The sequence below is a fragment of the Periophthalmus magnuspinnatus genome, chromosome 22 (genome assembly GCF_009829125.3).
Source record: "Periophthalmus magnuspinnatus isolate fPerMag1 chromosome 22, fPerMag1.2.pri, whole genome shotgun sequence".
Classification (NCBI taxonomy): Eukaryota; Metazoa; Chordata; class Actinopteri; order Gobiiformes; family Gobiidae; genus Periophthalmus; species Periophthalmus magnuspinnatus.
In genome coordinates, this window is record NC_047147.1 from 2,124,520 (window position 1) to 2,137,918 (window position 13,399).

The following is a 13,399-nucleotide window of genomic DNA, read 5'->3' on the forward strand; positions in this document are numbered from 1 at the left end:
TAAAGCGTCGCTCACAAACAGGCCGCACTCAGGCCGCAGGCTCATGGGAAGTGAACGGGCCGAGGTTACATAATGTTCAATGGGACTGTTGCACGCTATGGCTGCAGACGCATCATATTTAGGTCGAAAATAGTTTTAAAATAGATATGTTATCTGTCATAATAATAATCATCATAATAATCATAATAGAGAAGAAGGAAGATTAGGAAGATGAAGAAGAGGAAGAAGAGGAGGAATTCATATAGCGCTAATTGGACACTCAAAGACATTTCCCAGTGCATTATTCCCACTGCATTATTCCCACTGCATTATTCAGTGGGAATAATGCAATGGGATTACCATTGCATTTTTCAGGGCAGCTGTCCTACATAAAAACTGCTAACCTGCAGTTGGCCCTAAACATGTGTTTATGTTGCACTTTTTCACCGTATCAAGTTCCTAGTTTGTGAACTGTGTTCACAGACTATGGCAATAAAAGTCTTCTGATTCTGATTCTGATTCTGAACATGTTCTGAAACACATGTGATTGTTGTCTGACTTTACTCAAGTGAATGTGTTTTGGAGCTGTTTAAAAAACGCACTCTGATGATATGGATCAAGTGCTACTGTAGAGTCTCGGTCCATCAGGATCAGAAACAGTGCTGAGCTAAAAGGTGAAGTGAAATGAGTCTCAACACAAATCCTCCTCTCAGCTCCTCTCCAAATCACCAGAACTGTGACTGAAATTCTCACCTCCTTAACCCCTTGTTAACTCCACAGCCCCTGTCCTCTCATTCACTCCCCTGACCCCTCGTTCACAGTCTCTGACCCCTTGTCCACTCCAGAGCCCCTGACCCCTCGTTCACTCCACAGTCCTTGGCCCCTCGTTCACTTCACATCCCTTGACCCCTAATTCACTCCCCTGACCCCTCGTTCACTCCACAGCCCTTGACCCCTCGTTCACTGCCCTGACCCCTTCTTCACTCCACAGTCCCGATCCCTCATCCACTCCACAGCCCCTGACCCCTCATTCACTCCTCTGACCCCTTGTTCACTCCACAGTCCCGACCCCTCATCCACTCCACAGCCCCTGACCCCTCGTTCATTCCACAGCCCTTGACCCCTCATTCACTATCAGACTCTGTAGAGACTCATTCACAGAGATTCGGACACAGCTCACTACTTTCAGGTCAAGTGACTCTAGGTGAAAAAGTGTTAAGTTTAAACTCTGATAAACTTGTTTTGTGTGATAAATACTGATCAGACTCAAGTCTTTATAGACTAATAATAATCAGACACGTTTATGTCAAACTGGACCTCACGTAAACGGATCTTTTTTATCTGAGATGTGGAAAGTCTCGCTCTGTTAACAGCTCGAGCTAAAGCGGCTAACGCTAGCACATTTACACCATAGCGGTTTATTTCACAGTGTTTTATTCATAATCAGATCCACAGTGAGATAAACCAGAGCTTCTATCTGCTTCAGTCCAGTTAAAGACCTGTCTCTGTCCTCTGTTGTTTATATGACTCTCCCAATGCATAGTGGGCTATACTGACTGCTCCAGTGACCACTGATGCCCACTATTTTTCAGGGTGCATTGTGGGAAATTTTGACTGCACTATTTTCTCTCCAGCTGGTTCGGACACAGCCTCAAATCTCCAGAGTCATGTGTTGGTCTGTAGTTATGTTTTTGAGACATGAGTCTCACGTGTGGTGCATTCACTGACCTCTGCGTGACCTCCGGCATTTAGGAGCTTGTTACAGCGGTCACATTTTAAACACAGTTTGTGCCAATCCTTCCCCAGAGAGGACACTTTCTCAGCTGCAAAGAAACAAGGGAAACAGACAGATTAGGATTCAAGTTTACACTTGTTTTATATAAGATAAAGTCATGTATTATTTCATAGTATGCTTGTAGTTCTTAGTGAAATTTTACCCAGAATGGTACAGTACAAAATGCAAAGCCTAAATATACACACTCAAAAGAATTAACAAGCTCCCAAGCAAGCACGGGATGATACTGTGTGTGACGATTATCATGGCCAAAATAATTACGATTAATGATTATATCACGATAATGATTAAAGTTGTTATGGATATGGATAATTATAACATTAACAGAGAATATTATGGATGAGCAGGGCCACAACTGAAATTTGGAGGGCCGGAGCAATAAGCCTCACATGGGCCCCCTGTTATGCAAATTAATAGGAGGAGGGCCCAATTCTGAGCCCCTCAGACCCTGGGGCCCTGGACAACAGACCCCTTTGTCCCCCCATTGACTCCCCTGTGGATAAGTTGTTTTTTTCTGCACATTCAGGTGATGTAACGGCAATTATCTTTGTTGCCAATTATGATGATTATATAAAATGTCCCATTTACTATTATTGTCAACCCTTTTTATAATGATAAACAATATTATTGTTTATTGTCCCATCCCTAATCCCAAGTAGGGTCAAAAACATCGAAAATCAGGCACTAATCGCTACTAAAACTAGTATCGAAACTAGATCCTCACTATCGATACTACGGAAGTGATCTGTGGCTGGAAATGTACTGATTACTGATTAAAATGTGTGTTTTTAATAATCAAAATAAAAACTGCTAAATCGGGAAAATCTATTTGGATAAGAATATTATGAAAGAAGTTACTCCTCACTGGGCGTGTCACAATAGCACATTCTGAAGTTCGATATATCGCTTAAGTAAATATAGATGACAAACAATAGTATTGTTTGTAAAGAAACAGTAACACAATAAATATTGACCCTGAAAATAGTCCCATCTGTCAAACGTGGAAAGATAAGTTGATATAGTGATTATAGTGACAGGCCTACTCCTGATTTTCTTTCTTAAATAACAGTATTTGAGTACAGTCCCTGCTCTGACTTAGCTTAAAATCAATTAAAATCAAAATCGCCCAGTGTGTGCAAAACAATAAAAAAAAAAATGAAATTGAGATACAGTGGTCCCTCGCTATACCGCGGTTCACCATTCGCGGTCTCGCTGTTCACGGATTTTTCCAGTGCAATTCTACTCTTTTACAGTGTATAAACGTGCATTGTGTTCTGCATCCTGACCGGCCAAGGCACTGCAGACCACCGTCAGTCGATCTCCTCCATGCCCTGTCTCCCACACACACAGAATGTGTGGGAGGCAAGTTTAATTCATATATAATAATGATGCAAATTTACAGTGTTGATATTTTGTTATAAATGCTGTTTTATGTTTACATGAATAATTTCATATTGAAAGATTTAATATTTGATTTATATACATAAGCTACATGCTGTCACTTTAAGAGCGATAGCACACACAAGGAAAAGAGCATACGCTTGGGAAACGTGCTGACTCGAGGCAGACGAAGCCAAATGTTTTTTTTTTTTTTTTACTGTAGTATTGTTTATTTTTTAGAATGACCTGGTTAAATTACTTCTGTAAAAAAGGATTTTGCAAAGCTGTGAATTAAAATAAAATTTTGTGGAGTCCAGTGGAAGTTATTTTCTCTTCAACAAAAATACACGAGTAACACCAATGGACAACACAAAATCGGGCCTCAACCTGCACAGAATGTGTTCAGCCAAATTTACATAAATGTTGGATCGACACTACAGTGGAGCAACTCCAGGACGAAGAGGCACGGTCAGAGGAACTGTGAAATACATGAGTCACTATTAATGAACAAGAGAAAAATCTGAGAAAATGTTAATGCCTGTCTAAAAAAAGTGTATAAAATGTGTGGTGAGGGGTTTACAGCCTTAAAACATATACATAGAATAATTTAAAAAAATAAACGCGACTACTTTGCAGATTTTGCCAATTGCGGGTTATTTTTTGAATGTAACCCCCATGATAAACGAGGGACCAGTGTATTATAATGTGGCCATTTTGCAGAACCCTAAAATGAACCTTTCCTGAATAACTTTAGAATGATGTATCTTTCACATAGACTAGTTTACACCATGGACCACTATGAACCTACTGGATGCTGAGGGATTACACACATATAACACACATGGGAATAGAACACAAAGTACAACATTTAAGGCTGAAAATCACATTCTATTGTCTAGATGTTTTTGTTGTATTGGAACCAGTATCGAGTCCTTATTCCTTAGTATGGAAATCAAGTTTGAAAGTTTGAGTTTAAATCTCAAAATGTCTGACTTTCACAAACACCATAGACTGAACTATAAAATCATGACTTCCTTTATTTGTTATGATGCATTTGGGAAAGTTTATTTGGGAAGAGGAAGTACCAAAGTGAGAGCGGACCCAGACGTCCTGCTTCCTGTGCCCTTGTAGATAACACAAGGGGTTTCCTGCCTCGATTTGGCCCATTGTAACTCTGGATGGTTTATTGTTAGACCCTTGGGTGCTGATGTGATGGGTGGGAGTCTTTTAGCACGTCAGGGGGAAGGAGGGGAGGAAATGGACCCCACTCTAAATCCTGTACACAAGAGGGAGGGGCTGTTTTGTTGTTTAGCACAGTAAAGATCAATGGGTAACACGGCCGTTAGCTTGGGTATGCTAACACAGGGCTTGTTTGACATGAAACGCTAGGCTTCTCCTCGATTTGGTTGACAATATATACAGTTTGAATCCATATACGATGATCAGTACTTTTAAGTTACTTTTATATGTGTGGCTATTGGTAGAGCATTTGCCTGCTGATCCAAAGGTTGCCGGTTCAAATCTCGCTCTCATTGATTGAGTGGTCAGATCCACTGCCCCACAGTTTGGCGGAGCGGTTTTAGTTCCCACAGATGAATGCTGCTGTTGTGTCCTTGGGCAAGACACTTATCCCAACATTGAAAAACATTCTAATCTGGTAATATTTAAATTTTGAAATATTTTTGAATGGGACAAATTACTCAAAACTAATTTTAAATGGCAAATTCACGCTATGGTGTTATTTCTGTTCAATATATTTTCACTAATGTAACATGGCAGAGCAGAGGAGCAGACAAAGGATTGAGGTTATCCCTGGGCACGCCCCTCCTCTTTCTCTCTCTCTCCTCTCTTTCTCTTTATCTCTGACATCATCCCTCCTTCCAGCGTGGTACAGGCTGACCCCCCTGTCTACCCCGGGGCCACCCACCTCCACAAATACCCTCTCCATTTGCCTCCTGTCCCCTCCCCCCTTCACACAATCCCTCATCTGGCCCAGAGACAGGACTCCCATCCATCTTGCACTCAAACAGTACAGTCCTATTCTTTATACAGCAGCGATGACATCACCACATATGACTCATTCAAAACAATGGGAATTCAAATATTAATGCCGATTGTTTAGACTGTAGAAAGTGAAGAGGTTTTACTTGGAGATGTGAGCAGAAATACACAAATCCATCCTTTGTAATGTTATTAACCCATCAACCAGCCATTATTTAATACAAAACAAGATACAATACACAAGACAATACATTTACAACCAGCCATTATATAAGACAATACATTTACATACAGTACATTTGAACAGAGACCAGGATGCAGGCTTTTCTCACTGTCAAAGATGAGCTTTTTAAATGGAGTTGCCAAATTCAAGTTTATTTTTATAGCACATTTATAAGCCTCATCACACTTATTACTACATATTTTTGTGGTCAATATTCATCCTGTGTACTTTTTATTTGCAATACTGGGACATTTTTGGTTATCTTTTGTCTATATGATCAGATTTAAGCCGTAAGAGGTTGAGTAAATATCTTGTCTGACTCATTACAGACTCTAAAACAAAATCATGATCTGCAAGAAATCATCATAATCATCAGACATCATAATGAAACACTTCAGTTGTTAAACAATATTGTACATAGAAAGTCAACAAAAAACAAATATACAGAAACAGAACAATAAAACACCAACATATCATGTGTGGCTAGTGTTAAATGTCAATGCTGAACTCGCAGTCGGAGTTACAAATCTTAAACTGGGCTCCAAATTGGCCCCTATAAGCCTTAACCAGCTTGACGTCACCTCTTTATACAGTCTGTGGGGGTCCACCAGAGCTTCCTCTTTCACGGTGAACTCTATGTAATGAATCCAACAGGATGTCAAACAAACAAGACAAGACAAAGTGCTGGTGTTGAGTTTTTAAGTGCTGTTTAAAGGAGAGGTGTGACTTGTGACCATCATGTGATCCAGATGTTTACGTTTGGTGTCAAGAGCAAAAGTGCCTCTCAGGATCCTGCTAGCTTCAGTTAGCATTAGCGCAACATTTTATTACCTTTAGAGCTCCATTAAAAAGCTGTGGGTTTAATAAGATAGTGTAGACTCGCACTGAACTGAGGACAGGTCAGAAAGAGATGGTAGAATTTGAACCAGACGTTTGCGGTCTTAAAACTTGAAAAAACGAGTTTATAAGCACTCTTCACAACTTCCAAAGACCAGAGCTTTGCAGTGTAACGCTAACAACAACTAGCATGCTAACTAGAGATGGGATGATATTAAAATTTTGACCAAAACAATCGCGATGATAATTATTAAAACAAGGTTTACAGTTTTTTTTTTTAAAAGTCACTACAACATCAATTAACTGACAATTTGAAGGTGTCCAGACCAGAACTAGCATCTAAACATTGTATTGAAACATGTGCGATGATCACGATTATTAAAAAAATGCCACAAACGATTAAGCGTGGACATTTTTGATTGCAATTAGTGATATTATTGTATATCGTCTCATCCCTAATGCTAACAGGGCAATAGGATACATCTATAACAATCCATTTGCGAAGCCTGGTGAGTTATGAAATACAAGCCTGCCACCCTCCCAGCGTCCCAAGCCAGTCTCTCCCACCTTTAAGTATTTATACCAGAATGACATCAAATGTCACATCTGTTCAGTCATGTTATAATGAACTTTTACACCTGAGCAGAGGTGAGAAAAGAAAGGGATCCCTGGAGAATTGGACAAGGTCTTCACATATGTTAATGTCTGACTGACACAGATCAAATGCATATTTACCCAAAGAGCTGCTTTTATAATGTCTGTGAACTGGGACAAGACACATTTGACTATTTTGACAGCAGCAGTTATAGAGAGGTCCACAGTTTTGAAATGTAAAGTAAAGTGGAGCCAGAAGTGCATCTATGATCACTTCCTATTTGAAACGCGCCAGCTAGCAGGTTAGCTATGTCCATTTATATAAACACTCTGTGATCTCTACAACCAATTTTAGACCATGAACCAAACCTATTGACGTCAGTTTAAAGGGGAGTATTATACTGTCAGTCAGGAGCAGAGGAATGCTGAATAGGTCCAACAGAAAGACACTTGGATGGAGTTAAACAGATGTGGCACTCAGAGTAAAAAGCTTTCATAAATCTACAGTTCAATATTTGGCCCTAAATCAGCAATAAGGACTGAATGTCTCCTGGCTCTTCCTGTGTCTTTAAGGCCAGGTTTAAACTAAGGATGGGACGATAAACATTAAATCGCAATTATATCACCTGAATGTGCAGAAAAAAATGACTTAGCCACAGGAAGGACAAAAGGGTCAGTTGTCAGGAGACCCAAGGTCTTAGGGGGCCTTTGTCTATTAATTTGTATTAGAGGGTGGCCCATGCGAGGCTTATTCCCTCAACCCATCACTGATAACAAAGTACAATACTATAACAGTTGTTTAAACATGGAACGTATTCATAATATTAAAGTTATAATCCATAACATTTTAAAACTGTCAGCAACTTTAGTCAGTATTGTGATATAATCGTTAATTGCAGTTATCTTGGCCATGATAACCGTCACATTTCAATATCGTCCCATGCCTGGATTGAACGCTATATTTTGGGGCTCAGTATTTATCGCGTGTATATTTTCTTTGCTGTAGTGGGGAGATTTTAATAGTTTTTACACATTTTGATTAGATCTGAGCTGTAGGGTGTGGAGTACATAAGTTCTATGACTCATTATTGGTTAATTCGGCATTCATTTCCATGGAGACAAGACAGTGAAGAATCAGGTTTGTGGAGATGCAAGCCCGCTCACTGTAAAGATGGATGTTTTATATTTTTCAGTGCAATAAAACAAAATAAAACATATATATATATATATATATATATATATATATATATATATATATATAGTATTATTTAGCTAAAGTGGGGCTTTAAAGAAGATATACTATATCCATGTGTCTGTAGGGTTAATTTTGGACATTTTATATTGCAATATTGATGTAAAACAACTTGCTAAGAGAAACAAAACTGCACGGCCAGTGCCCTCCTGCCTTTCTCTGTTTATTACATAAATGTCATCAGAGCAAAATGGCGCCCGGCTGGACCAGTATGAACGGCTCCTCTATTTAAACATGTTAAATACACCGTCTAATCTCACATGTACATTATACAGTTTTAAATACTCCTGACACATATTTCTCTGCAGTTTAAACACCTCCAGACACAGAGCCACACATCTGCTCACACCTCATTAAAAATAGACTGAGAACGAGCCTCAGATACACTGCAGTGTGTGGTTTAGAATGGCTTCAGACCAAAGACACGCCCCTTTAAGGGTCACTGAAGCAGACGTCACTGCTTTATTGAAATACTTGTGGTTTAAAAAGGTCTTATGTAATCACAGACTGTATAAAGAAGTGAGACTGAGTGAGCGTGACGTCACCCACAGTGTTCAGCTTCAAATGATGCTCATCGAGGCTAGAGCAGTTATAGTGGCTAATTTAGAGCCCAGTTCCGACCATGAGTCTCACAGCAAACAAAGAGCCAATCCGGAGAGAGGCTGGAGGCTGTTGAAGGTAACGTCCCTTCTCGCCCGCACCGCTCGTTTAGCCGGGAGCGGGTGCTTAGCAAGACTGTCAATCAAACCTGTTGCTAAAACTAGTGGGAGTGACCTCTGGGAAAGAAGGCGCCTGATTTGTCTGTTATTAATGCTCATATCTTGATTTACAGACACAATAGTGAAATAAAGACCCCAGAGACAGAGCGAGGGCCACAGTTTGGGGTCAATGCAGCTGGAAGTGCGCCCATGATCACTTCCTATTTGGAACGCGGTGGCTAGCAGGTTACCTATGTCCATTTATATAAACAGTCTATGATCCCATCAGAAGAGCTGGAGGAAGTGTCTGGGGAGAGGGAGGTTTGGGAGTCCCTGCTTAGACTGCTGCCGCCGTGATCCAACTCAGAATAAGCAAAAAAAGATGGATGGATTGATAACCTTTTTTAACCAGAATAATGTCATTAGGATTAAAGGACAAAATTATACCAGCTGTTAAACAAATCCAAGAAGTCCACGGACTTCAGAACATGTTTACACAGGTCAGAACTACAGCGTTTACAGTAAGGATGTGCAAAAATATTGAAATATTGTATTGTTTCATTTAATGTTACAGTATCAGTATCGTGGGCTGCTGTATGGATATAATTTTTTGTATATTTTACCAAATTATTCTGCCACAGCACTATTGTGTGGCTCGTTTAGAGGAAAGAAACTTGTTTATGCAGAATATTTGACATTTGATTCACAGTTTTGATGATTAAAATAGGTGCGTTTCTTATTAGCTTTGCACAGACAGTGGTTTATAACAAAAACTTTTAGCATAACAGTTGTGATTTAGGCAATATGTTCTGACCTTCAGAACCGTTAAACTGCACATGTCCCTGTATAAATGTAAATGTGGATGAAAAATACTGACCAATGTTCTTCTAGTTAGTCACATGCACTAAACAAAATGCAGTAGGTTATGTTCATCCACCTACATAAAAAAAATAAAAATCTGTTTATTTTATGTGAAAATGGGGTTGATCATTAAGGGTTAAGAAAATCTTCTGAATCGTACTGAACTGATTTTAAATATATTATATCGTATCGTATTGTATCAAATTGACAGTGTGCGGTATCGAGATATGTATAGTATCGAGGTATGTATCGAATCCCCAAAATCTTAATGATACCCAGCCCTACAAAACCATGGTTCACAGGGACATTTAGTTCTCAGCAGAAGACATCATCTCCTAAATAATTCAAGGTTTGTGAGTTACTATACACAGCCTTCCCATTTGAAATTTACTTACAATGGATCACTAAAACTAAGTGAACCTGCCTTTCCTGTTTATGGGAGTCTCAGAGTTTAAAAGGAGGCTGTGTGAGCTTATCCATCTTTATTAAGGACTGGGGGAGTGAGAGAAAGAGGGAGAGGGAGTGGGGGAGGAGTGCTTATATCTAAACTCATCAGTCATGTACAGATGTAGTCACAGCCCCAAAGCCCTAAAGCCACTAAAACATGCACTTGGAAACATTAACCAGAGGAAAAGCCAAAGCTGGGGGAATTTTGAAGGAATTTACCAAGAACTGGAGACATAGTTCTACCAAATTTGTGAAAAGTATAGAGTTACAGAGTATATACAGTAAAAGCTGACAATTTTAGTCATTAGATTTGAGGTATAAAAAGTGGAGTTTTAAATGGGAATTTTCTGACAAATATTGCAATTATAATGAGATTTGCAAAACATTTTTACGTTTTTGGTTCATGCATACGGCACATTTGAACATCCAGGAGCATCAGATCCATATTTGAGACTGAAATCTGAACTGATAAACTAATAAAAGAATCCCAGGCATTTCAGAACATGTTTATAGAGCTCTAAACTACAGGGTGAGCCGGTTTTATAAGACCCCATGGAATATTCTGCTCTCAAATTTGGTATTTAAAGGTCCTACATTACATAAAAGTGACTCTTGTAGCTTTAAGTCATGTTCTAATGCTGTTCCCTCCTCAAAAACAAACCTGGAGTTGTGTTTTGTTTCATTCACACATGTTTGAGTAACACTTTATTAGTCTGTCTACACCTCCAAAGCTCAAAATGCTCCGTTCCATCTTGTGATGTCATAAAGTGGTAGTCTTCAAGTTAACAGCTCCTTTTATATTTAGTTCAGATTGGCAGTTCAAGGACTGAAATCTCATCCAAATGATTCTAGTGAAGGTGTATGGAGGTTAAAAACACAGTGGAGCACTTCCTGTATTACCACATGTGATGACATCACAAGGTGGAGTTCTTCTGTTTCAGAGAAGAACTCAGTCTAAATATGCATGGTTTATGTGTTAAACATGTGTGAATGAAACAAAACACAACTCCAGGTCTGTTTGTGGTGAGGAAACATTAGAACAGACCAGAGAACAGTGTGATACTTAAAATCACAGTCATATATAATTCAAAATTACTATTACAGCCAATGAAATCACTTCAGATTGATTTGTCTAGGCTCTTGTACATTATAATTCAATTTTTTTTTTTCTAGAACCACCCATTTTGAATGTGATTATACCATCTGAGTTATAATAGGAAACATGTGGGCCTGGTTTAGACATCTGAAATGCCATCGTTTTGTGCCTCCTCTTCATTTACAGTGAGGAGGAGGAGGGACGCACTGCCTCTATAACAAGCGCGCCTCTGTCGTCCAGGAAACCCCAGCGGATGTCAGCGTTTAGCCTGTCGGAGCAGAGGACACAGAGGGACAAGCTCCATCCAAACCAGGGCTGGGATTCATTGAAAGAGCCTCAGAATGCAACGTGATACAGGGCCATGGTGAAGTCTTCCTGGGTAAAGATGGAGGTTTAAAATGTACTGCAAAACAAAGTCACGTTCACAAGGACCTTAATACCATAGACTGTTTATATAAATGGACAGAGCTAACCTGCTAGCCACGTTTCAAACAGGAAGTGGACATAAGAGCGCTTTTGGCTCCAATTCACTTTACATTAGAAAACTGTCACCGCTCTCTGTAACTGCTACTGTCAGACAGGTTTGAATGACAGAATTGCTAAGCGCCTGGTTTATGCTAAAGCAGCGGTGTGGACAGGAAGGGGCGTTACCTTCAACAGCCTCGCTGCAGATTGGCTCTTTGGTTGCTATGATACCCTCAGTCTGAATTCCAAAGCTGTGGGAGACGTCACTAAATTGTAGTCTTCTTTATTCAGTTCAAGTCTGTATGATGCACTGCAGTATAAATATTTGATGTAGTAGTAGTACTGTATGTAGTATTACAGTACTAGTAGCTCACAAAGAACATTCTCCATAAAACTGCAGCTGATCGTGCTTCATCTGTCCCTGTCCTGGATAAACACTGAAAACAGAAACATGCTTAAGAACAGCTGTGGACTTACTGTGTCAAAAGGTCAAAGGTCAAATTCATCTTTGTCTTTTGGGGGTGAACAGACACTATTACACTGAAGTGACAGAGCAGAGTTAGGCCTAACGATACCTGCACCTTTATAAGCTGCTTATCTTCATTTGGAAATTCCTCTTTTAAGCTCCAAAGTCTGAGGTCACCTCTGATTGCATCAGTGCAAAATCAAACACAACCTGTGACCTTTCACCCTAAACCTTGTTTAGCTTAAAAGTGCACTGTGTAACTTTTTCTCTCCTGCTTGTGTCCTTGGACATGTTATTGCTTTAGTTTGGAATGTTCAGCAGTATGGCATTAAACTCATCCACAGATGTTTTAATCACAAAAATCATAACAAAAACAAAAAAACAAAACATTTTAAAACACTCATTCTACTGTGAACAGGCTCGCCTCTCCACAGATCTAATCTGGTTGTGTCACATGCTAGTTTTCAAAGAGTTAGAAACCTTTAATGCTGGAATAAGGAACATTACAGGCAACAAAACCCTTTCCAGTTCTGCGAGCTTTTCAGTATAGACTCATGTTTATTTCCAGACCACAGTTGTGGATTCTCCAGGTTGTTAAATTCAATACACAAACACCGTGGCATCTTGACGTTTGCATCAGTGCTTCTCCACTCCTCGTTTTACACTTTGGTTCATTAGAAACAGGAAATGCGTAAAATCCTCCACCCGCCCAGTATAAATGACATTTTGACAGAGTTACCAAATGGAGCGATGGCAGAGCCAAAGCCTGTGAGAGGGAGCTTACCTCACCCAATGGAAAAGACATTCAACCCTGTGGGATCGGAGCCTGTTCAGCTCTACAGAGCCTTATTGTACTGAGTTTGATGTTAGAATAGAGCAAATACACACAAAGTGTATTAGAACTACTAGCCCTATGTTACAATGTTTAATCGTTTTGCCAATTTAGACATAACATTATCTCATAGAACACAATTCAACTAACTTACACTTACACACCTTCAAGTCACTCAAAGCACTTTACATCACACACATACATACATCAGTGTACACAGACACTGGGGGCAAGGGGGGTTAAGTGTCTTGACCAAGGACACAGCAATAGCATTCATCTGTGGGAGCCTCTGTCACCCTGTCACAACATGATTCAAAATTTTCACAACCTGAAAATAATTCATGAATAGTACACAATCTGAGATATTTAAGCCTACAAATTGTATTTTATACAGACCTAAATGTTAGCATGCTAATAACAATTAGCATGCTAACAGCGCACTTAGTGATTCTCTGACAACAAAAAGCTTTATA

The 13,399-nt window shown here is 39.6% G+C and overlaps 1 protein-coding gene across 1 annotated transcript in view; it reads right to left on the reverse strand.

Annotated features, from left to right (window-relative positions):
• crip2 (cysteine-rich protein 2) overlaps positions 1 to 13,399 on the reverse strand; it is a 41,790-nt gene that overhangs the window by 13,668 nt on the left and 14,723 nt on the right. The window contains exon 2 of the mRNA XM_033988089.2: positions 1,708 to 1,802. Within this exon, the coding sequence (XP_033843980.1) occupies positions 1,708 to 1,802 (95 nt within the window). The remainder of the gene's footprint in view (positions 1 to 1,707; positions 1,803 to 13,399) is intronic.